The sequence below is a fragment of the Nannospalax galili genome, unplaced genomic scaffold, assembly GCF_000622305.1.
Source record: "Nannospalax galili isolate Female #2095 unplaced genomic scaffold, S.galili_v1.0 scaffold77, whole genome shotgun sequence".
Lineage (NCBI taxonomy): Eukaryota > Metazoa > Chordata > Mammalia > Rodentia > Spalacidae > Nannospalax > Nannospalax galili.
Window position 1 is genome coordinate 2,261,932 of NW_008341457.1, and position 25,226 is coordinate 2,287,157.

At 52.0% G+C, this 25,226-nt stretch overlaps 1 protein-coding gene across 5 annotated transcripts in view; it reads left to right on the forward strand.

Annotated features, from left to right (window-relative positions):
• The window catches only part of Atcay (ATCAY kinesin light chain interacting caytaxin), a 26,019-nt gene extending 793 nt beyond the window's left edge, over positions 1-25,226 (forward strand). The window contains exons 2-13 of one of the 5 annotated variants that reach the window (XM_008837071.2): positions 1,606-1,754; positions 4,691-4,749; positions 11,547-11,768; positions 17,330-17,512; positions 17,759-17,861; positions 18,847-18,978; positions 19,821-19,907; positions 21,383-21,481; positions 22,656-22,691; positions 23,338-23,409; positions 23,738-23,770; positions 24,636-25,226. In XM_008837071.2, the coding sequence (XP_008835293.1) occupies positions 1,714-1,754; positions 4,691-4,749; positions 11,547-11,768; positions 17,330-17,512; positions 17,759-17,861; positions 18,847-18,978; positions 19,821-19,907; positions 21,383-21,481; positions 22,656-22,691; positions 23,338-23,409; positions 23,738-23,770; positions 24,636-24,675 (1,107 nt within the window). In that variant the 5' untranslated portion in view covers positions 1,606-1,713 and the 3' untranslated portion in view covers positions 24,676-25,226. Of the gene's footprint in view, positions 1-1,605; positions 1,755-4,486; positions 4,545-4,690; positions 4,750-11,546; positions 11,769-17,329; positions 17,513-17,758; positions 17,862-18,846; positions 18,979-19,820; positions 19,908-21,382; positions 21,482-22,655; positions 22,692-23,337; positions 23,410-23,737; positions 23,771-24,581 lie in introns of those variants that run through there. The other 4 variants (XM_008837069.3, XM_008837068.3, XM_008837070.3 and 1 more) reach the window with 4 other exon arrangements.

Consider the following 25,226-nt stretch of genomic DNA (forward strand, 5'->3'; position numbering starts at 1 on the left):
TATATATATATATAAAGATTTCACAGACATTCCCACCGGGCTGGAAACATGGGTTCTTTTTCCTGCTTACCTATGATTTCTTTTTCCTCCACCACTGGTCTCTGGCTGCTGCCTGGCGCTCCCTGGAAACCTACCACACCCTGAATCTGGAAATCTATTTAGGGGCACAGATGCATCTAGAGCTGAGGGTCCTTGCTAGGGGAGCCAAGGTCTGGCCAGCCCAGGATGGGGGGAGGGTCCTCTCCTAGTGAACTTTATTTCTGCCTGGCCAGACCAGGCTCCCTGGCTGGAAGATGTGCTGCCCGGAGCACACATAATTATTTTTTTTCCTCCTGTACTGTGTCTGGCTGTCCTTCCTCTATGAATGGATTATGACACTGTGGTCCAGTCTCCGCCCCTGCCTCCTCCCTCCCCACCAGGGTCCTCAGTCACCAGGCCCTGGTTGTACCTGCAGGCCCATCATTCGTGGGCTTCTGAGAACACTCCTCAGACACCAGCCGTAGATGGGCTGTGTGTGGGTCAGGGACACAGGGATAGATGGGGAGCCTGTGACCAGAGGTTGGCATGGAGGAAAATCAAAATCAAAATATTCTGTGATGGATGGCTGCTAAGTTTGGCCCTGGAATCCTGTTGTCCATGTTGAAATAGGGAGACATACAGCAATTTCAATTCAAATATGGTTTCAGAGACGTTGCCCTGTGAGCACCTACGTTTGGGGAGGGGGCTGTGCAGGGCAGTGCTGGCCTCGCCCAGAAGCGCTTCATTCCCTGAGTCACAAGACCCACAAAACCACTGGATGTGGCTGAATATCCCTTGAAGGAGAGGGAGGCAGAGGAACTGTATCCAGCTGTAAACCGCTGGTTTAAGGATACAAAATGGGCAGGGAGATTGCTTAGGAGATAAAGCACTTGCCCTGGAAGCAGGAGGACCTGAGTTCAAATCCCCAGCACCCACGGAAAAGCCATGTGTGGGTGAGAGGTGGTGGTGCTCGCCTTTGATCCCAGCACTCTGGAGCCAGAGGCAGGCGGATCTCTGTGAGATTGAGGCTAACCTTTAGACCTGTGACTTGTTTTTTTAAAATATATTTATTTATTTTTAATTGGGGGGGGGCTGGAGCGTGTACTTACCATACCACATCTCCTCTTCTACCATATGGTCCCAGGGATCAAATTCAGATCCTTAGGATTGGCAGCAAGCACCTTTACCCACTAAGCCATCTTGCCAGCCCAACAGCAGAAAAAAATGAGCTCACCAGTTATTCTTTAGTATGAATGAGTTGATTGATTTGTTGTTGTTGTTTAATTCGTTGCTTTGCAGTTGAGGTCCAAGGAAGGGAGGCAGAATGTGTCAGTTTAAGTCATGGATTATTCTGGAAGGGATGGATTTGACATGTCCCTATAGGTACTAGAATCTGGAGGCTCAATCCCTCACGTGTGTTCAAACACCCACCTAGGTTTCCTTAGCTTTTTCAACTTGTATCCACTCATCTGTGAAATGGGACACTTCATGTGCTTCGAACGGTTCAGTAAGATGATGTGTGCTCCTGTGAGAAGGGTGTGTGTGGCCACAAAGATGGTCTAGTCCAATCTGTCCCTCCATCTGCAGATCTTCCAGGACCCCCAACTTCGAGCCTGCCAGTCTCCCCAGCTCCCATGGGGACCACAGAAGCCACACTCCGGATGGAAAGCGTGGATGTGAGGGAGGAGTGGCAGGATGAGGACCCGCCTAGGTGAGGCTTCAGCACTGGTCCGCAGGTATACACATTGCACTGGGGAGGGCAGCAGATGCTGCAAACCATGTCTGAGCCTCCTGGAAGGATTTTCCCCAAGAATCCCTGAGGGCGAGCTCTGGCTGCCAGTTCACGATGGGCGTGGTCACCACACCTGTAGACTGATAGGCTATTTGGTCCAAGACAGCCTGTGCTAGAGACTTGACCCTGTGTCAGCAGTAGAGCCCCTGCCTAGAATTCCCCAGTGAGGGGCTGGGGGTATGGCTCAGCGGTAGAGTAATAGCTTAGAATCCCCCCAGTGAGGGGTTGCGGGGTAGTTCAATGGTAGAAAATGCCCTGAGTTCATCTCTAGAACCATAGAAACCAGGCATGGTGGTACAGACCCATCATCCCAGTACTGGGAAGGTAGAGGAGTTCAAGGTCATCCTTGACTGCATAGTGATTTTGAGGCCAGCTTGGACTACAAAAGACCCTTTTTTGTTTTTTATTTATTTACTTTTTGTCTTTTTGAGACAGGGAAACCCTGTCTCAAAAAGGCAAAAAATTTAAAAAAAAAAAAAAAAAAAGGAAGTTGGTTGTGGTGGCGCACGCCTTTAGTCCCAGCACTTGGGAGGCAGAGGCAGGTGGATCTCTGTGAGTTCAAGGCCAGCCTGGTCTACATAGTGAGTTCCAGGGTAGTGTGGGTTACAGAGAGACCCAGTCTCAAAAATACCGCCCCCAAAAAAATAGAAAAAAAAAACGAGAAAAATGAAAAAGAAAAGAAATTTTAAAAAAGAAGTAGAAGAAACAAAACTGAAGGGTGGTAGAAACTGAAACTATGTCTTTTCTTTCTAAACCATCTGGGGACAGAAAGGAATCAGAGCACAGTGTCGCTGTCAGCAGGTGACTGGCCTGCCGGGCAGACCCCAGGGTGTCTTGCCCATGAATCCTTGAGTCAACAGTGGCTACTCCCAACACAGCGGCTGAACAGTACCAGGACTGTGAGCTCTCTGAGCGCCCACCTGGCACTTGGCCAAGGAGTCCTTTGCCTTCCTAGTCCCTGGAAGGACCCAGGGGCTTCTAGAAGCAGGTCCAGCTGTGGTGGCACAAAGGCTTCTGTGTGCAGCCTTCCATCTGGGGATTTAGACCTGGGGTGTCTGTCTGCCTTGCAGGGGGCAGACCAGCCCCCACCCTGTGACTGGTGTGTGCCAGTGCACATTTAGAGACAGGGTCTTTCATTCAACCTGGAGCTCACTGATGCAGCTGGGGGTCCAGGGACTCCCCTGTCTGGATTTACGAACACATACCATACTCAGCCTTTTTGTTTTGTTTTGTTTTGTTTTGTTTTGTTTTGTTTTGTTTTGTTTTGTTTTGAGACAGGGTCTCCTTGTAGCCCTAGCTCTCCTGGAATTCACTATGTAGACCAGGTTGGCCTCAAACTCACAAAGATCCGCCTGCCTCTGCCTCCCAAATGCTGGGATTAAAGGCATGCACTACCACACCTGGCCCATCCTCAGCCTTTTATGTGGGTCTGGGGATTTGAACTCAGGTCCTCTAGCTTGTGTGCCAACGGCTTTACACATTGAGACATCGCCCCAGCCATAAAATGCATCTTTTTTGTTTGTTTTGCTTCTGAGACAGTGTCTCACTTTGTAGCCCCAGCTGGCCTAGAACTCACAGATATGCCTCTACTGAGTACTGGGATTAAAAACACCATCATTTTTTTTTTTTAGACGTGTTTAGTTTTTCTGTGTGTCAGTGTTTGCCTGAATTTAAGTGCACCCATGTCCTGCAATGCCTGAAGAGGTCAGAAGAGGGCATTGGAGCCCTTGGAACTGGAGTTATAGACAGTTGTTAGTCACCATGTGGGTGCTAGGAACTGAAACTTGGTCCTCTGCAAGAGCAGCCAGTGTTAAGGAGAGTCATCTATCTCTCCAACCCTACCCAGCATTTCTTAAATGAACAACAAAAAAGTCAACATCCGTGCCAACCTTACTCTGCAGATGTGGGAAACTGAGGCACAGAGAGGACTCAAGTACCTCAGAAGCTCACAGGCCCCAGTGTTGCACACACCCACACTGGTCCACCTGCTTTCCTCAGTTTCCCAGGCTGGCCTGCAAACTTGCTGCACAGCAGGCCTTGTGGCCCAGTGAGAATCCAGGATTGGCAACCAGTAGAATTGCCCAGGGTGCTGGGAGGTTGGACCATGGCCGGGGATCCCAGATTCCTCAGTGCCTGAGGTAGAAGGATCGTCAGTTCTGAGCCAGCCTTGGCTACACAGCAAGATTCTAGTTGGGGGAAAATTTTCCTAGACAATACAGGGTGAAATAAGTCTTCCTGTAGCACAGGGACCTGCTACCTTCTTGCCAAGGGGCTTTGTGCAGCTTGCTGACCAGCCACCCCATGGTGGTAAAGAGCAGTGTTGAAGGGCAAAATCTCAATGCAGCCAATCTTCAACACCTGCAATTGTGTCTGTCCCCAGCCTTAGTTTCCTCTCTATGAGTTGGGCTTCAGTCTGCCTTCAAGATCGACTGAGAAGAACAAATAAGATCATATGGTGAGGACTAGAGGTGTAACACAGATGTGGAGTGACAGCCTAGAGTCCCCAGTGAGGGGCTGGGGGCGTGGCTCAGGGGTAGAGTGACGGCCTAGAGTCCCCAGTGAGGGGCTGGGGCGTGGCTCAGGGGTAGAGTGACAGCCTAGAATCCCCAGTGAGGGGCTGGGGCGTTGCTCAGGGTAGAGTGACGGTCTAGAATCCCCCAGTGAGGGGCTGGGGGCGTGGCTCTGTTGAATACCCTCTTCCTACACAGATGGTTCGTGAATTTTCTCTTCCAAGGTAGGGCTGATACGGAGTGCGTTATTTTCTGTGTCTAATACATTTTCTTACCATTTTTTTTTCTCGCAACACACTTGGGGGGACATGGTGGGGTGACTCATGTTCCTCCTGCTGCGTGTGACTCCCTTTTCTTGTGGCTTCCACAGGCCCCTCCCAGAAGACTCGGGGATGGAGCTACTGGGCAGCACAGTGGAAGACTCCTCCTGTAAGTTCACCCAGTGCTGGGAAACGAGAGCTCTGTATCCTGGGTCCAGTTAATTCTCAGAGGGTACACGCATGGTGTCAGTGTAGGAGAGGGGCTGCTGTGTCTCGAGGCTGGCAGGGTAGGGGTCACGTGGTTAGGGTCACTCTTGTCAAAACCACGTCTCACTTGGTGTTCCTCAGATTGGTTTTTCAGTGTCTCTATGCCTCCAATTCTTTATTTTAAAATATTTTATTTTATGTGTATGAGTGTATCGCCTGCATGTATGTGAGTGCACCCTGTCGTGTGATGCTTCGGAGGTCAGAAGAGGGCTTCGGATTCTCCTGGAACTGGAGTTAAGGACGGTTTGTAGCCGCCATGTGGGTGCTGGGAATCGAATCCGGGTCCTCTGCAAGAGCAGCCAGTGCTCTTAACCACTGAGCCATCTCTCCAGCCCCTCCAATACTTAAAAAAATATATATTTTATAGCCGGGCGTGGTGGCGCTCGCCTTTAATCCCAGCACTTGGGAGGCAGAGGCAGGCGGATCTCTGTGAGTTCAAGGCCAGCCTGATCTACATAGTGAGTTCCAGGACAGCTGGGGCTACAGGAGACCCTGTCTCAAAACAAAAACAAAAACAAAACAAAAAAAGACCAAAAACAAAAATTATTTTATGTAGCCAGGCATGGTGGCACATGCCTTTAGTCCCAGCACTCAGGAGGCAGAGGCAGGCGGATCTCCTTGAGTTCAAGGCCAGCCTGGTCTATCTAGTGAGGTCCAGGACAGCTGGGGCTACAGGGAGACCCTGTCTCAAAAAGACCAAAAACAAAAAAATTCTTTTATGTGTATGAGTATTTTGTCTGCATGTATGTAGGTGCACCTATGCATACAATGCCTGCAGAGGCCAGAAGAGGGCGGCAGATCACTTGGAACTGAAGTTACAAATAGTTGTCAGCTGCCATGTGGGTGCTGGGAACCAAACCCCAGGTTCTCTGCAAGAGCAGCCAGTGCTCTTAACCACTGAGCCGGCTCTCCAGTCCCCTGTGCTTCCAATTCTTCATAGATTAAATGCTTCACAGAGTAGGGAGGTGTGGGTATAGTGAGGAGACTAAGTCAGGCTCAGTGGTGACGTGTTTGCTGTGCAAACATGATGACCTGAGTTCAAATCCTCAACACAAAGGAAAGTATGTGGATGTGGTGTTTCACAGGGACAGAGACAGGAGCATCCCTGGGGTTCACTACCCAGCCAGGTTACCCAAATCTGTGAGTCCCTGTGAGAGACCCTGTCTCAAAAAATAAAGCAGGGAACCAGGTGAGGTGGCACATGCCAATAGTCCCCACGTAGGAGGCAGAGGCAGGCAGATCTCTGTGAGAGCTGGTCTACATATATACTATAATATATGTATTTGATTTAAGGGCGGTGCATGCCATGAATCCCAGTACTAGGGAGGCTGAGGCAAGAGGATTGCCGGGAGTTCCAGGGCAGTGTCATTGATAGACAGAGAACCAGCAGGTCAAACTGAAGTACAGACAACTCATTCTGAGGCTGAGGGAGTGAGCCCAGAACAGACCCCAGGACTGACACCTGGGCCCGGCTGTCTTCAGCCTGTAGAAGCAAAGTCTCAACTCTGCCTCCATATCACAGGGCAACTCCAATGCCTGTTCGTCATCCTCCAAATCTCCCCATCTGCTTTTATTTGCATCCAGGCCTTCAGCACTGAGACCTGCCCCAGCCCCTCACTGGGCATTCTAGGCTGTCACTCTACCCTGGGCCACGCCCCCAGCCCCTCACTGGGGAGTCTAGACTGTCACTCTACCCTGAGCCACGCCCCCAACCCCTCACTGGGGATTCTAGGCTGTCACTCTACCCTGAGCCACGCCCGCAACCCCTCACTGGGGATTCTAGGCTGTCACTCTACCCTGAGCCACGCCCGCACACCCTCACTGGGGATTCTAGGCTGTCACTCTACCCTGAGCCACGCCCGCACACCCTGACTGGGGATTCTAGGCTGTCACTCTACCCCTGAGCCCAGCCCCTCACTGAGGGATTATAAACTGTCACTCTACCCCCCCCCCGCCCCGCCCCGAGCCACAGCCCCGGCCTTTCTTTTGAGACAGTCTTGTTAATTTTCCCAGCATGGTCTTGAAGTCATTCTGTGCCTTGGCTGGCCTCACCTGTGGCAATCCTCCTGCCTCAGCCTCCCACTGTGCTCAGCTACATGGCATGACCGGTTCCAGAAGGGACTGAATTGGACATCTCATGCTTGCAGCCTGTGGGCCTTCCTAAATATCCACTCTTACACTTGTATGATAAGTTGCACTAAAGCCATTTTATATTCCCCCAATGATTTCTTATTCCTCCAGACCCCCAAGTTCAGGTTTGGATCTTATCTAAGTATCTTCCAATTGAGAGGAGGATGAGTTCGGGGTGTGGTGCAGGGTGGGGTAGACTCATGGTCTGTACAAATCTGTGAATCCAGCAGTATCACCCGTTTCTAGATCACCCATGGAGGGACTAAGATGTTCCGTCACAGACCAGGCAAAAGGGCAAGATGGGCCAGAGAGACAGTTAGTGGAAACCGTTTCTTCTTTCTCTGTTTATTGATCACTTCTTTTTAAGATTTTTATTTATTTATTTTTTATGTGTATGAGTGTTCTGCCTGCATGCGTGTAAGTGCACCTGTGTCATGCAATACCTGTGGAGGACAAAAGAGGGCACAGATTCCCTGGAACTCAGAAACAGTTGTTTGCCACCATGTGGGTGCTGGGATTCCAACCCAAGTCCTCTGCAAGAGAAGCTAGTGCTCTAAATGGATGAGCCATCTCTCCAGCCTCTGTTTAGTTATTTTTGGTTTGGTCTGAGATAGGGTCTCATGCTGTTTAGGCTAACTTAACCTCCCTATGTAGCCAAAGATAACCTCAAACTCTTGATCCTCCTGCCTCCACCTCCCAAGTGCTGGATAGACCTCACCATGCCTCACAGGTTTTTTGTTTTTAGGATAAATGCCTTTTTTTTCTTTCTTTTTTTTGGTCTTTTTGAGACAGGATCTCCCTGTAGCCCTAGCTGGCCTGGCCTGGATTCACTATGGAGACCACACTCACAGAGATCCGCCTGCCTCTGCCTCCTGAGTGCTGGGATTAAAGGCATGCACCACCACACCTGGCGATAAATGCCATTTTATAATGATTTTTTTTCTGTGTCACAGTAGTGTGGGATTTATTACACTTACAATAGTAAACAATATTTACAATACTATTTAAATTAATGACAGAAAAAAACGAAGTTAAACAGTAGTACCATATTTTGTGCTTTCCAAATTCTATCATGAGCTAGCCATCTGTTTACTAAATTTTGGTTTATTAACAGTACCACAGCTTAAAGCAAATATTCATTATTTAGGTCTGTAAAAGCATGGTATATGAAATAGTTTGGAATAATCAAACAACGACTAAGAGTATACTCTCTACAACTGATATAGAAAGATCATCAAGACATATTATTTAAGAAATATAAAGTAGGGGCTGGAGAGATGGTTCAGTGGTTAAGAGCACTGGGTGTTCTTGTAGGAGACCCGGGTTCGAATCCCAGCACCCACATGGCAGCTAACAACTATCTGTAACTCCAGTTCTAGGGAATCTGACAGCCTCTTCTGTCCTCTGCAACCATTGCACAACACGGGTGCACTTACCTACATGCAGACAATACACGCATACACATAAAATAAAAATAATAAAATATTTTTAAAAAGAAATATAAATACAACAGTTTATATTAAAATGTAACAAAATGTGTATTTTATTCTGGAAAGTTACAAGAAACTAATAATATGAATATGGAGACTTTGTTTGTTTGGTTTTTTTTTCGGAGCTGAGGACCAAACCCAGGACCTTGCGCGCTTGCTAGGCCAGCACTCTACCACTGAGCTAAATCCCCGACACCCCTGTATTTAATTTTTTTATCTGTTCTTTTAATCATAACTTTCAAAAAATTTTTTAAAATTTTTTGTGTATTTCATATAGAACAGCTCAAACAATCTTAATCATCTTTATACCCCCGTCCCCAATGGCACCCTCCCACAACTCCCCCATAATGATTTTTTTAAATTTATGTATTCTTTTTTTCAAATTGGTTTATTGTTTTGAACATTTTGAACATTTATTTTATGTGTAGAAGTGTATTGCCTGCGTATTTCTAAGTGCACCATGTGTGTGCAGTGCCTGAGAAGGCCAGAAGAGGGCACTGGATCCTTTGGCAATGGAGTTGTGGACGCTTGTTAGCTGCCATGTAGGTGCTGGGAATTGAACCCAGGTCCTCTACTTTTTGCTTTGCTTATTTTTATGAGACAGTGTATTAGGTAGTTGATAGGTAAAGTAGCCAATGGATGAATCAGGTTGATCAGGAGAGAGCACCAGGACACAGATAAAACTCCAGCAGAATAGAGTTTATTAGCAAAGGAACACATGGGACAGATTCCCTTCTGGTTAGGGAAAATGTCTGCTAAGATAGGAAGTGCTTATCTCAGGGGCTTGTAGAACCCGTGAGACCCTGTAGGTGAGGGAGCAGTGCCGCTGTGTATCTGAACCCTAACAGTAGTCCAGGCTGGTCTTAAACCCACTGTATAGTTACTTTTCTGTTGCTGTGATAGAAACACTGACCCAAGCAACTTATAGAAGGAAGGGTTTATTTGCATTTACGGTTCCAGGGGAATTACTGTCTGTCATGGCGGGGAGGCGTGGTGGCAGGAGGTGGCTGGAGCAGGAGCATTTTCATTCAAACCACTACACTCACTATGTAGCTGAGGATGACCTTGAACACCTGATCCCTCCTCTACCTCCAGAGTGCTGGGATGACAGGTGGGCAACACCACGCATGACTTAGTTATTTTGGTTATTCCCACCAGCCTCTCTTTCTGTCTTTCTGGAAATTTCCATTTGATATTTAAGCTTGATAGTACTCTGCCTCAACTCCCTGTCCTTCAGTCACCTATTAGTGACAACTGTCAACTTTTAAGTCAATCTTACTGTCACCCTGTGCAAAGACCTTCAGTGCTGGACATCAGTAAAGCTTTTACCTATTCCCACTGAATTCCCTCGCACTAACCTAGAGATGAATCTCAGCCCAACATGACCCGCGTGAGTCACCCCACACCCATCACACCCTCAGATTCTGAGCCTGCAGTGCAAAGCTGTGTGGGACGTAGAAACAACACTGCCCAGACCCTGCGAAGGACGTGAGGGGTTTTCCTTTGATGTTTTTCTTGAAACTCAAATTTATTTCTATCTCCTGAAGGGGCAGCTCAGACCAGATGCTCAGGACTCCTCAAATAAAAGAGAGAACTGTCTCTTTAACTTTTAATTCTTGGTGCTGGGAAATGAACTCAGGACCTGCATGTAGAAGGCCGGGCCTTTACCTCCAACCCACATCCCTAGCCCCTCACTGGGGGTTCCTAGGCTGTCACTCTACCCCTGAGCCACGCCCCCAGCCCCTCACTGAGGATTCTAGGCAGGGGCTCTGCCTCTCCTCTGAGCCTCACCCCAGTCCTGTTTTCACTACTTTTTGACAGGATCTGGCCAAGTTGCCTAGGCTGGCCTTGAGTTCCCAGTGTCCCTGCCCAGTGTGTACAAGACTTTTCTAGAATTACAGGTGAGGCAGCCACACACCCACAAGGGGCCCTGCAGCAAAATAAAAATAAATATATGAAACTGGGCGTGGTGGTGCACTCCTTTAATCCCAGCACTTGGGAGGCAGAAGCAGGCAGATCTCTTGGGAGTCTAGACAGGGGCTATTCCATCTACAACCCTTTTTAAAAACGTCTTTATTCTCTTTGGACTGGAGAGATGGCTCAGCAGTTAAGAGCACTGGCTGCTCTTGCAGAGGACTTGGGTTCAGTTCCCAGCACCCACATGGCAGTTAACCCTCCATAACTCCAGTTCCAGGGGATCTGAGACCATTTTCCGATCTCTGTGGGCATTTCACGACAGGGCTACACTTACATATATGCAGGCAAAACACTCATACACAGAAAATAGGAATAAAATATTTTTAAAACTCTTTTATTTAGTCTTGGGCAGAGGCCAGGGGACAAGTATGTGTCACAGCACAGGTGTGGAGGTCAGAGAAAAACCTATGTGTGTTCTCTCACCATGAGGGTTCTAGAGATTGAATTCGGGTTATCAGGCTTGGCGACAAGCACCCACTGGGCCATCTTTCTGGCCTCTTGCCCTTGGTTTTGTGAGACATGGCTCACTCTGGCCCAGGCTGCCCTTGAACTTTAAACCACCCTCAATGTGCTGAGTGTCTAGAATGACAGGCCTGTGTTGTCACACCTGGCAGAGCTGGGCCATTCATCAAGATAAACGAATACTGTTCCTAGTACCTGAAGGACAGGACTCCCCACAGAGTTGTTAGAGACCTTTCACTCAGCACAGTGATGCTGGGGTCCTTCAGACACTGTGGGGACCAAGAATTGCTTTTCTCCCGGGTTCCCTCTGAAGGCCCAGCCCTGCTAAGCTCAGCTTGACATTAACCCCTAGGGACAATTTAGTAGGGCAGAGACCAGATCTGCTAGGACTATAGCTCACTGGGTAGAGTGCTTGTGGGTAGAGGGCTGGTAACTCAGCTGGTAGAATGCTTAAGTTCGGTGGGTAGTGTGCTTGCATAGTGGGCAGGAAGCCCTGGGTCCCATGCCCAGCACCATACAAACCAAGCACTGGGGAGGTGGAGGCAGAAGGATCAGGAGTTCAGGGTCATCCTTGATTACATAGCAGTGGGAAGCTGGGAGAGAGACTGATTGCCTCTTTACTGTATCTGGTTCCTGGCAGCCCCTCCCTCCACCTTGAACTTTGATGGAGCCCATCGGAAGAGGAAGACGCTGGTGGCCCCTGACATCAACATCTCCCTGGACCAGAGTGAGGGTTCCCTGCTGTCTGATGACTTCCTGGACACCCCCGATGATCTGGATATCAACGTGGATGACATCGAGACCCCAGATGAGACTGACTCACTGGAGTTCCTGGGAAATGGCAACGAACTGGAGTGGGAAGGTGGGGTCCCTCAGGCTGCCCCATCCTGCCTGGCCCCCATGTAGCCATGTGGCCTCCAGTCTCAGTGGCCCCTTCCTTGTGGCTTCTGTGGCCCCAGCCATCCTGACTCTGGGAGACACCATTGGTCGGGGAACTGAAGACACTTGTTTCCCCCAGACCTGTGTTAAATATATGTATTTCTGTTTTGTTTTTTGAGACAGGGTCTTCCTGTAGCCCCAGCTGCCCTGGACTCCCTACGTAGACCAGGCTGGTCTTGGATCTCAGAGATCCCCTCCCTCTGTCTCTTGAGTGCTGAGATGACAGGTGTGTGACACCTGGTTTGTGAGATGCTGGGGATGAACTCAGGGCCTTTGTGTGTGCTATGAGAACACTCTGCCCACTAAACTACAAGCACTCTACCCACTGAGCTACACGCACTCTAACCACTAAGCTACAAGTACTCCATCCACTGAGCCACAGACACAGCTCTGACCTGTGGCTTTTTTTTTTTTTTTTTTTTTTTTTTTTTTTTTTTTTGGTCTTTTTGAGACAGGGTCTCCCTGTAGCCCCAGCTGTCCTGGAACTCACTATGTAGACCAGGCTGGCCTTGAACTCACAGAGATCCATCTGCCTCTGCTTCCCAAGTGCTGGGACTACAGGCATGCACCACCACACCTGGCTGGCCTGTGGCTTTTTAAATAGTGTTTATAACCCCAGCACTCACGAAGTGGAAGCAGGAGGATGCCAAGTTTGAGACCAGCCAGCGCTATGTTGTCTTATGTGACCTTGTCTCAAAATTATAACAACAAAAAAAAAGCAGTAAACCAGCCAGATGGGGGTGAAGGAGGCCTTGGGGTGGGGGAACCTGGGAGAGTATCTGGCTTGGGGTTCAATCATTGGGGACTTCCTGTGAGAGATGGCAATGGAGCCAGAGGAAGATAGGCAAGTCTTGCAGCCATGTAATCTCTTTGTTCATTGCTGTGACAAAACACCTGACACAGCAACTTAAAGGAGATGAGAGGTTTAGTCTGGCTCACAGTTTGAGGGCACAGTCCATCGTGGTGGCAGGAGCGTGAGGCAGCTGCTCCCGTTGTGGCTGCAGTCCAGTCAGGAAGTGGCGAGAGCTGCGTGCTGGGGCTGCAGTCCAGTCAGGAAGTGGCGAGAGCTGCGTGCTGGGGCTGCAGTCCAGTCAGGAAGTGGCGAGAGCTGCGTGCTGGGGCTGCAGTCCAGTCAGGAAGTGGCGAGAGCTGCGTGCTGGGGCTGCAGTCCAGTCAGGAAGTGGCGAGAGCTGCGTGCTGGGGCTGCAGTCCAGTCAGGAAGTGGCGAGAGCTGCGTGCTGGGGCTGCAGTCCAGTCAGGAAGTGGCGAGAGCTGCGTGCTGGGGCTGCAGTCCAGTCAGGAAGTGGCGAGAGCTGCGTGCTGGGGCTGCAGTCCAGTCAGGAAGTGGCGAGAGCTGCGTGCTGGGGCTGCAGTCCAGTCAGGAAGTGGCGAGAGCTGCGTGCTGGGGCTGCAGTCCAGTCAGGAAGTGGCGAGAGCTGCGTGCTGGGGCTCAGCTCATTTTCTCCTTTTCATTCAGTCCAGGACCCCAGCCCAGGGGCGCAGCCCACATTCAGGGTGGTCTTCCCTCCTGATTAACCTAATCCAGAAACCCCCTCACAGACAGGTCCAGTCTTGTCTCCACAGTGATTCTGGATCCTGTCACGGTGACAACCAAGATCACCCACTACAATGAATCGAGAGGATTGCCATGAGTTCCAGGCCAGTCTGGGCTATATAGTCAGATCCGGTCTCAAAAAACCAATAAACAAACGCGATAGAGAGTGGCCAATAGAGATGGTTCTTCAGGAATGAGCATTTCCGAGTTTCTCCTGGAACATGCCATTCCCAGGGCACTGTTGAGGTGCCATGGAAGTCTCTAGAAGTGTCCTAGTGATCAGTTCTGTGCATTTCTTTCTGCTATGAGCTCTTAGGTCTTTGATGACTGACAGATGCAGGGGAGGGACTGAGAAAGAAGGACATGGGTGTCCCTGTCCCCGCAGCTGGGGACAGGGACGGGGACAGGGAGGTGAGAGTCACGACTGGTTGATTGGGAAATAGAAGCTAGTGCAACACCTGCCACGTGCCTAGTGAAATCATCTGCGAATGTAGGGCCCTCCATAACCTTCTCTGCAATTCCCCGGGACCGCTGTAGAAGCTGTGCACACCGGCCTGAGTACACAGCCTGCCGGACCTCTAGCAGCTGCTGAGTACTTTGCTCCCGCCCTTACATCACGTGTCCCAGTTGCTGCCTGGGCTTGGCGCCACTCTTCCAGCAGCTTCTGTGGCAAGACTTCCACCTGTAGGCGGCAGTGGGTACTACAGCTCCATCCTTGAGACAGACTATCCCAACCTAGCCAGGAGAAAAAACAAAACATTAAAATTTGGCTCATAGGCTGGCATGGTGGCACACGCCTTTAATCCCAGCACTTGGGAGGCAGAGGCAGGAGGATCAGTCCAGTCAGGAAGTGGCGAGAGCTGCGTGCTGGGGCTGCAGTCCAGTCAGGAAGTGGCGAGAGCTGCGTGCTGGGGCTGCAGTCCAGTCAGGAAGTGGCGAGAGCTGCGTGCTGGGGCTGCAGTCCAGTCAGGAAGTGGCGAGAGCTGCGTGCTGGGGCTGCAGTCCAGTCAGGAAGTGGCGAGAGCTGCGTGCTGGGGCTGCAGTCCAGTCAGGAAGTGGCGAGAGCTGCGTGCTGGGGCTGCAGTCCAGTCAGGAAGTGGCGAGAGCTGCGTGCTGGGGCTGCAGTCCAGTCAGGAAGTGGCGAGAGCTGCGTGCTGGGGCTGCAGTCCAGTCAGGAAGTGGCGAGAGCTGCGTGCTGGGGCTGCAGTCCAGTCAGGAAGTGGCGAGAGCTGCGTGCTGGGGCTGCAGTCCAGTCAGGAAGTGGCGAGAGCTGCGTGCTGGGGCTGCAGTCCAGTCAGGAAGTGGCGAGAGCTGCGTGCTGGGGCTGCAGTCCAGTCAGGAAGTGGCGAGAGCTGCGTGCTGGGGCTGCAGTCCAGTCAGGAAGTGGCGAGAGCTGCGTGCTGGGGCTGCAGTCCAGTCAGGAAGTGGCGAGAGCTGCGTGCTGGGGCTGCAGTCCAGTCAGGAAGTGGCGAGAGCTGCGTGCTGGGGCTGCAGTCCAGTCAGGAAGTGGCGAGAGCTGCGTGCTGGGGCTGCAGTCCAGTCAGGAAGTGGCGAGAGCTGCGTGCTGGGGCTGCAGTCCAGTCAGGAAGTGGCGAGAGCTGCGTGCTGGGGCTGCAGTCCAGTCAGGAAGTGGCGAGAGCTGCGTGCTGGGGCTGCAGTCCAGTCAGGAAGTGGCGAGAGCTGCGTGCTGGGGCTGCAGTCCAGTCAGGAAGTGGCGAGAGCTGCGTGCTGGGGCTGCAGTCCAGTCAGGAAGTGGCGAGAGCTGCGTGCTGGGGCTGCAGTCCAGTCAGGAAGTGGCGAGAGCTGCGTGCTGGGGCTGCAGTCCAGTCAGGAAGTGGCGAGAGCTGCGTGCTGGGGCTGCAGTCCAGTCAGGAAGTGGCGAGAGCTGCGTGCTGGGGCTGCAGTCCAGTCAGGAAGTGGCGAGAGCTGCGTGCTGGGGCTGCAGTCCAGTCAGGAAGTGGCGAGAGCTGCGTGCTGGGGCTGCAGTCCAGTCAGGAAGTGGCGAGAGCTGCGTGCTGGGGCTGCAGTCCAGTCAGGAAGTGGCGAGAGCTGCGTGCTGGGGCTGCAGTCCAGTCAGGAAGTGGCGAGAGCTGCGTGCTGGGGCTGCAGTCCAGTCAGGAAGTGGCGAGAGCTGCGTGCTGGGGCTGCAGTCCAGTCAGGAAGTGGCGAGAGCTGCGTGCTGGGGCTGCAGTCCAGTCAGGAAGTGGCGAGAGCTGCGTGCTGGGGCTGCAGTCCAGTCAGGAAGTGGCGAGAGCTGCGTGCTGGGGCTGCAGTCCAGTCAGGAAGTGGCGAGAGCTGCGTGCTGGGGCTGCAGTCCAGTCAGGAAGTGGCGAGAGCTGCGTGCTGGGGCTGCAGTCCAGTCAGGAAGTGGCGAGAGCTGCGTGCTGGGGCTGCAGTCCAGTCAGGAAGTGGCGAGAGCTGCGTGCTGGGGCTGCAGTCCAGTCAGGAAGTGGCGAGAGCTGCGTGCTGGGGCTGCAGTCCAGTCAGGAAGTGGCGAGAGCTGCGTGCTGGGGCTGCAGTCCAGTCAGGAAGTGGCGAGAGCTGCGTGCTGGGGCTGCAGTCCAGTCAGGAAGTGGCGAGAGCTGCGTGCTGGGGCTGCAGTCCAGTCAGGAAGTGGCGAGAGCTGCGTGCTGGGGCTGCAGTCCAGTCAGGAAGTGGCGAGAGCTGCGTGCTGGGGCTGCAGTCCAGTCAGGAAGTGGCGAGAGCTGCGTGCTGGGGCTGCAGTCCAGTCAGGAAGTGGCGAGAGCTGCGTGCTGGGGCTGCAGTCCAGTCAGGAAGTGGCGAGAGCTGCGTGCTGGGGCTGCAGTCCAGTCAGGAAGTGGCGAGAGCTGCGTGCTGGGGCTGCAGTCCAGTCAGGAAGTGGCGAGAGCTGCGTGCTGGGGCTGCAGTCCAGTCAGGAAGTGGCGAGAGCTGCGTGCTGGGGCTGCAGTCCAGTCAGGAAGTGGCGAGAGCTGCGTGCTGGGGCTGCAGTCCAGTCAGGAAGTGGCGAGAGCTGCGTGCTGGGGCTGCAGTCCAGTCAGGAAGTGGCGAGAGCTGCGTGCTGGGGCTGCAGTCCAGTCAGGAAGTGGCGAGAGCTGCGTGCTGGGGCTGCAGTCCAGTCAGGAAGTGGCGAGAGCTGCGTGCTGGGGCTGCAGTCCAGTCAGGAAGTGGCGAGAGCTGCGTGCTGGGGCTGCAGTCCAGTCAGGAAGTGGCGAGAGCTGCGTGCTGGGGCTGCAGTCCAGTCAGGAAGTGGCGAGAGCTGCGTGCTGGGGCTGCAGTCCAGTCAGGAAGTGGCGAGAGCTGCGTGCTGGGGCTGCAGTCCAGTCAGGAAGTGGCGAGAGCTGCGTGCTGGGGCTGCAGTCCAGTCAGGAAGTGGCGAGAGCTGCGTGCTGGGGCTGCAGTCCAGTCAGGAAGTGGCGAGAGCTGCGTGCTGGGGCTCAGCTCATTTTCTCCTTTTCATTCAGTCCAGGACCCCAGCCCAGGGGCGCAGCCCACATTCAGGGTGGTCTTCCCTCCTGATTAACCTAATCCAGAAACCCCCTCACAGACAGGTCCAGTCTTGTCTCCACGGGTGATTCTGGATCCTGTCAAGCTGACAGCATTAACCATCACAGGCATCAGAACGGGAAATATCTGTAGTCTGAGGAGGTGAGGACAGACAGAAGGGGCTAGGACAGGTATCCAGGCTCAGGGCTACAGAGCTGGCTCAGCGGTTAAGAGCACTGCTGCTCTTGAAGAGGACCCAGGTTCAGTTCCCAGCACCCCCATGGTAGCTAACAACCATCCATAACTCCAGTTCCAGGAGCTCCAACACCCTCCTCTGACCCCAGTGGGCATTGCACAACACAGGTGCACTTATACGCAGACAAAACACACATAAAATAAAAAGAAATATTTTTTAAAAAGCGATCCAGGCTCACACGCCCTCTGCTCACCCGACCTTCTGGCAGATGATACCCCAGTGGCCACCGCCAAGAACATGCCGGGAGACAGTGCGGATCTGTTTGGCGATGGTGCAGCAGAAGGCGGCGCTGCCAATGGTCGCCTGTGGCGGACGGTGATCATCGGGGAGCAAGAACATCGCATAGACTTGCACATGATCCGACCGTACATGAAGGTGGTCACTCACGGAGGTGTGTGCTCGCAACCTCCTCATTGCCTCAATCACCTGGGACACCAGGAGGCTGGAGTACCGTCAGAGGTCCTCTGGGGATCTCGGCCTCCTCTAATTCCTGGAAATGTTAAGCCCTCCTCTCATTTCCAGGGGTAGCAGAACAAACTGAAGATGCCACTGGGGTGTCTAGGGTGGTGAGGGTTGATATTTGGGGGCCTGGGGCCTATCTGTGCTTCCCTGATACTCACAGGGTGTCTCTCCCCAGGGTACTATGGGGAAGGTCTCAACGCCATTATCGTCTTTGCTGCCTGCTTCCTCCCGGACAGCACCGCCCCCGACTACCACTACATCATGGAGAACCTCTTCCTGTATGTTGAAGTCCGCTGGGGTGACCTGCCAGTTCAGGGAACCATGGACCCACTCTGGGTACTCTGGGCTCTGAGAATCTCTCTGGGAACCCTGGAAGGTGCCACTCAGTGAAGAGAGTAGCTGCAGGCTGGGGAGGCTGAGGCAGGAGGATTGCAAGTTCCAGGATAGCCTGGGCTGCAGAATAAGCTCCTCTCTTTAAAAACAAATATTTTTTTGCTAGGCCTGTGCACAGGCCTTTAATCTCAGCACTCAGGAGGCAGAACTAGGCAAATCTCTAAGTTAGAGGCCAGCCTGGTCTATATAGCCAGTTCAGGGCTAGCCTGGTCTGTATAGCAAGTTTGGGGCCAGCCTGGTTTACATAGGGAATTTCAAGCTAGCTGGGGCTACAGGGAGACCCTGTCTGAAAAAAAAATTTAATTGCCAGGGTGTGGTGGGGCATGCCTTTAATCCCAGCACTCAGGAGGCAGAGGCAGGTGGATCTCTGTGAGTTCAAGGCCAGCCTGGTCTACATAGTGAGTTCCAGGACAGCTGGGGCTACAGGGAGACCCTGTCTCAAAAAGAACAAAAAAAAAATTTTTAATTAATTTTAAGAAATGTGCTGGTCGTGGTGGTCAAGCCTTTAATTCCAGCACCCAGGAGGCAGAGACTGAGACAGGTGGATGTCTGTTGGTTTTCGGGCCAGCCTGGCCTATACAGTGAGATTATCTGAAAAAAAAATTTTAAGCAACAAAGCAGATGTGAGCCTACGGTCTCAGGTGGAAGTTCCGCCATTTAGGAAGCTGGGTGCTTGGGATGGGAGCCAGAACTCCGAGTGCGCACTGTGCGCACACCCGGATTCACTCCCCTTCCAGAAGGTGCCTTCCGGAACTCACCTGCTTGGCTGTGTCGCCACCTGCGCAGGTGTGGCTGGCCCAGCAGGGTGGGGGCACCCAGGGCAGGTACCAGGGCGGCCTCCGCATGAGAACCTTTTCCACACGGGAGCAGGTATGTCATCAGCAGCCTGGAGCTGCTCGTGGCCGAGGATTACATGATCGTGTACCTTAACGGCGCCACACCGCGGCGGAGGATGCCGGGCATCGGCTGGCTAAAGAAGTGCTACCACATGATTGACCGGAGGTGGGATTCTCCGAACCCTTGGGGGAGATTCATTCCAGGTTGCTCTGGACCTTGGCTGGTGGCTGATGACACTAGGAATCTGTGGAGGGTGGGACACTGCAGTGTGTACCTGTGTGTCTGATTCATGTCACTGAGCACCGTGCCCTCAAGGCCAGCAGCTTTGGAGCACAGGTCAGAATAGAATACCGTTCTATAATTACTGAGTAATATTCCAGCCTGTGATTGGGCCACACAGGGTTTGTCTGTTGATCTGATAGTGAACACTGGGCTCTTTCTACCCTTTGTGTTTTATTTTAAAAGTCACAAAATGACTTTAAAGTTGAACATGCAAGCACTTCCTTCAAAGTAGGACAGTGGGGGAGATGAAGGGGCACACTGGCCATCCTCTGGCACTAGAGGTTGATACAGTCCTGACTTCTCTTAACCTGGGGGCCTGCTCTGCACTTCTGAGGTGCCCTGGATATGGTCCACTAAGAGGACACAGGGACCACATGGTGCAGGTTCCTGCCGGCAGATCATAGGCAGATGGAGTCCAAGGGGGATGGATGGAGAGAGATGAAGGAGAGGAAGGGATAAATGGAGAGGGTTGGATGGACGGAGAGGGAGGGACAGACAGAGAGGGATGGATAGATGAAAGGGATGGATAGATGGAGAGGGAGGGATGGATGGAGAGACAGGGATAGATGGAGAGAGATGGATGGATAGATGGATGGGAGGGAGGGATGGAGAAGGATGGTGGTGGTAGTTTCTGCTCCTGTAATGTGTCCATCCTGCCCGCACCAGCCCTCCTGGGCTCTCTCCTCCATGCCTCTCCCGGTCAGCTCCTTTCTCTGTTTCCACAGGCTGCGGAAGAATCTCAAATCCCTCATCATTGTCCACCCGTCCTGGTTCATTCGGACTGTGCTGGCCATCTCTCGTCCCTTTATCAGGTGATGTCTTGGACTTGCTGGGCTGTCTGTGTGCCCAAACCATGAGGGAAAATTCTCTGGCATCCATCCTATTTATGTATTTATGTATTTATTTGTTTATTTATTTATTTGTTTGTTTGTTTATAATCTATTTTAGTGTATATGAGTGTTTTGCTTGCATGCATGCAATGTTGGGGAGACCAGAAGAGGGCATCGGATCCCTTAGAACTGGAATTACAGATGGTTGTCAGCTCCCATGTGCGTGCTGGGAACCAAACCCAGGTCCTCTGCAGGCACAGCCAGTGCTCTTCACCGCTCAGCTGTGTTTGCAGCTCCACCCTATTTTTGAGGCACTGTCTCACTGAATCTGGATCTCATCGATTCAGCTAGTCTGGCTGGCCAGCAAGCCCCCCAGGATCCCCTTGTCTGCCTCCCCAGCACAGGGGTTACAAGTGTACGCCACCACGTCTGGCCTTTTGTTTGGGTGCCGGGGATTCAAACTCAGGTCCTCACGCTCCCACAATGTGTTGTTGTTGGGTTTTTTTTTTTTTTTTGCTTTTGTTTTTTCAGACAGGGTCTCCCTATAGCCCAGGCTGGTCTCCATCTCACAGACATCTGCCTGATAAAAATACATTTGAAGGGCTGGCAAGATGACTCAGTGGGTAAAGGCACTTACCACCAAACCTGATGACCTGAGTTTGATCTCCAGTATCAACATGATATAAGAGAACTTTCCCCTGCAATTTGTACACACACACACACACACACACACACACACACACACACACACAATGGATAAATATGAGAAAAAGAATATATTGCCGAGTGTGGTGGCGCACACCTTTAATCCTAGCACCCAGGAGGCAAAAGCAGGTGAGTCTGTGTAAGTTCAAGGCCAGCCTCGGCTACATAGCAAGCTCGAGGCCAGCTGGGATTACAGGGTGACCCTACATCAAAAATTAATCCATAAAGCTGACATGGTAGCTCACACCTTTAGTCCCAACACTTGGGAGGCAAAGGCAGGCAGATCTCTGTGAGTTCCAGGCCAGCCTGGTCCACATAGTGAGTTCCAGGCCAGCTGGAGGTACAGGGAGACCCTGTCTCAAAAAGACCAAAAAAAAATCAATAAATAAAGGAGTATGTGTGAAGTGTTTATCATTTATTTGCAGCCCAAAGTGGCCACTGTGATGTCCAGCTGCAAAATCTCTGTTGGTCTGTTAACTGGTCCTGTTTCCCCATCCATCTTTCTCCCCAAATCCTTCCTCAGTGCTTAAGCCAAGTTCTGACTTGACATGCAGGAAAATAGACACAAAGCATGTCACCAAGTAGGGTGTCATGACACATGCCTGTGGTCCAAGCACCCAGGGGAGGGGGTAGACAGGCTGAGGCAGGAGGATTGTGAGCTCGAGGCCAACCCGGGCAACTTCTCCCACTGGGTAATGTGGGGACGTGGCTCTCTCCGGTGACCCCTTGTCTCCCCTGTCCTCTCCTGCCAGTGTCAAGTTCATTAGTAAGATCCAGTACGTGCACAGCCTGGAAGAGCTGGAGCAGTTGATCCCCATGGAGCATGTGCAGATCCCGGAATGTGTCCTGCAGTGAGTGTGGGCGACACCCTAATCCAGACTCAGCAGGGAGGGGAACAGGGGACCCATCAGGGGACCCAACCCAGGGACTACTTCCCTACTTCCCTCAAGGTTCCCCCTAGACTATGTAACCAGCACCTCCCCACTGCCTCATTGCAGGGCTGGAGAGCCAGTTTAGCAGTCAAGAGCACTAGCTGTTCTTGCAGAAGACCTGGGTTAGGTTCCCACATGGCAGCTAGCAACCATTTGTAACTTCAATTTCAGGAGGCTCTGACTCCCTCTTCTGGCCTCTGCAAGTACTTCACTCTCATGTGCACAAACCCACACACAGACACACATGATTAAAATAAACTGCCTTGCCGGGCATGGTGGCACATGCCTTTAATCCCAGCACTTGGGAGGCAGAGGCAGGCAGATCTCTGTGAGTTCAAGGCTAGCCTGGTCTACATAGTGAGCTCCAGGCCAGCTGGGGCTACAGGGAGACCCTGTCTCAAAAAGACCGAAAAAAAAAACCTGCCTTAAAAATAAATAAAAATACACATTACAGAAAATTCACCATTGTAACCATGCTTCAGCTCATTCATACAGCCATTCAGCCATCTCCTCCACCATCTTCAGAACCTTCCATCTTCCCACCCTGAAGCTGTATCCCGATTTCCATGCCAACTCCATCTGCTTCCCAGGCCATCACCCACCCTCCACTTCCAGTCTGTGGCTCTCAGTGGGAGCTGGGGTGTGTGTCCTGATTTATTTCTCATCTTTTTTTTTTTTTTTTTTTTTTTTTTGGTCTTTTTGAGACAGGGTTTCCCTGTAGCCCCAGCTAGCCTGAAACTATGTAGACCAGGCTGGCCTCAAACTCACAGAGATCTCCCTGCCTCTGCCTCCTGAGTGCTGCGATTAAAGGTGTGCACCACCATGCCCGGCTATTTCTCATCTTATCTTTTAAAATTTTTTATTTTTATTTTATGTGTATGAGTGTATTGCTTGCATGTAGGTAGGTGCACCTGTGTCAGCATTGCCCACAGAGGTCAGAAGAGGGCAGCAGGTCACTTGGAACTGGAGTTATGGATGGTTGTTAGCTGCCATGTGGGTGCTGTGAATTGAACCCGGGTCCTCTGCAAGCTCAGCCAGTGCTCTGAACCACTGAGCATTTCTCCAGTCCCTATTTCTCATCTTTATCTTTCAGGTATGAAGAAGAGAGACTGAGAGCCAAGAGGGAGAGGTGTGTAGGGCATCTGAGGGAGCGGGGCCTGTGATGAGTGATACTCTGTGAGGGGCAGCACTCTGAAGAGTGGGACTGTGACTCTTGAGGCTCTGTGAAGGGAAGGGCCCTATGAGAGGTCCAGGCCTGAGGCCAGTTCTCATTTAAAGGGTGGTTGGGTGGCTTCCACTTGGTTGGGACCAACCAGTGTCCCTACATGACTCAATACTTTTGCCTTTTGGTGTTGGGAGAGATGGCTCAGTGGGTAAAGGGCTTGCTTAGTACGTACAAAGCACCCAGTGCCACAGAAACAAGGCATGGTGTCACATGCTTGTCATCCCCATCCCAGGCATGAGGTAGAAGCAGGAGGATCAAGAGTTCAAGGTCATCCTTGACTTGAGCTATATAGAGTTCAAAGCCATCCTGGGCTACATGAGACCCTATCTCGAAGAGAGAGACAGATGAGCAGCCCTACCCCACTCCTCACTCCTTGATTGTGGGTAATGTGTGTCCCATCCTGGCCTGTGTCCCCCTTTCAACACTCCCAAGGGCAGCAAGACTGTTTCTTAAATTCTCTCGAAGAGATCAAGGTCACCCTAGGGCCAGGCAGGCCAATGGGTTCAGCCCAGTGTCCCCCACTCTTGTCACCTGTTCTGTCTGTCCACAGCACAAGACCCCAGCCCGAGTTTGTCCTTCCCAGACCTGAAGAGAAGCCACAGACAGTGGAAGAGGAGGACGGGTGAGTTCACAAGGGGCACCAGGGTGAGACATGATCCCCCACCACACACCCCAGGCAGGAGCTGCTGGTCTGTTGAGGAGGTAGATAGGGTGTGGTTGATGCCTTCCCACACCCGGCTAATTCTAAGCAACACTACTGGCTTGGCTGTTCTCGCTTCTGTCTGTTTGGGCTTATTTGTTAGGCAGCAAGTGTGTACTGATGCTTGCTTTGTGCTAGAAAACTCAAAATGGCACCAGTTTTTATGGACACTCAAGGTCCTAAACAATAGGTCAGAAATGTCCAGTGTCCCCAGATAGAGAAGTAATACCTAACCTTCTCCTGCCCACAGGTCAGCTGAAGTCACAGAAGACCAGGAAACGAGGTGGGTGTGGTGCAGCATGCTGAGAGTGACTCTCTTGAAACTTTCTAAGTGGAGTTCACCTGTGGGGCAACTGTTCCATGACATGTGAGGGTGAAAGAGAATGGGAAGTGGAGCCGAATGGTCATAAACATTCATATGCCACTCCAGGGGAACTGGGGCACAGCTTAGCTGTGCACATGGCCATGGTGTCCATTCAAGCTCAGATGGGACTCAGAGAAATAGAGGATGGGTAGATGAGTGGGGGACGGATGAATGGATGTGTGGATGGGTGGGTGGGTGGATGGGTGGATGTATGGATAGATGGGTGAATGAGTGGGTGGGTGTGTGGATGGGTGGATGGGTGTGTGGATGGGTGTGTGGATGGGTGGATGGGTGGATGGGTGGGTGGATGGGTGGATGGGTGTGTGGATGGGTGGATGGATGGATGAGTGTGGGGATGTGTGGATGGATGGATGGATGTGTGGATAGATAGATGGATGGATGGATGGGTGTGTGGATGGATGGATGGATGGATGTGTGGATGGATGGATGGACATGTGGAGTGGTGGGTGGATGGATGGATGGGTGTGTGGATGGGTGGGTGGTGGGTGGATGGATGGGTGTGTGGATGGATGGATTGGTGGATGGATGGGTGGGTTGATGGTGGGCTGCATGGATGGATGATGGATATGAAGATGGATGGGTAGGTGGGTGTATTCTTGCAGAGGGCAGGAGTCTCCAGGTCTTTGTTGCTGTTGCATGGCAGTGAGGCCTCCTTCCGGTCTATGGGCAGGTGGGTGGCAAGTCCCTCTCTGCTCACAACTCTCCATAGCTTGGCGAGCTGACCGATTCTGCACTGCTGCAGTGACTCTGCTCTCTGACTCAGATCTGGCCCTGACCTGTCCTCTCTGTTCAGCATGTCCTGATGTGACCAGAGCCTAGAGACAGAAGAGAAGATTCCAGATACCAAGAAACTTCTGTCCTATGCCCTCTGGCCCTGGACGCCATCCTGCCTCTTCCAAGTCCCTCTTCCAAGGTCGCCTGGCTTCCCCATGCACCCAAACCCCAGTGTCCTGAGCTGCTTGAATATATCTCCTTTTTTTTTTTTCTTTAAGAACACAGTGTTCTCCCAGTTCAGAAAGGACTGGGTTCTTGGCCGTCTACCCTTCCACAGTTCGTGTTCCTGCTTGACAAAGCTGGATGTGTGTGGCATGGGCTTCAGGGCCTCTCAGCCTCTGTTGCCCTAGGACTTGGGCCCATCCCTACTGGGATGTCCTGACAATGGTTTTGGGTTGTTGCAAGGAGAGACTCTCTGCTCACTGGTCACCTGTCCCATGTTGGAGTCTTTGGGTTCCAGTGGCGCCAGCTGAGGATGCATCTGCCTTTCTGTGGAATGTGACCCCAGTCCTCTCTGCTCTGCTACCCCAAGCTGTGACATCTGACCTCATGACCCCAATTGAAACTGGTTGCTCTGTCA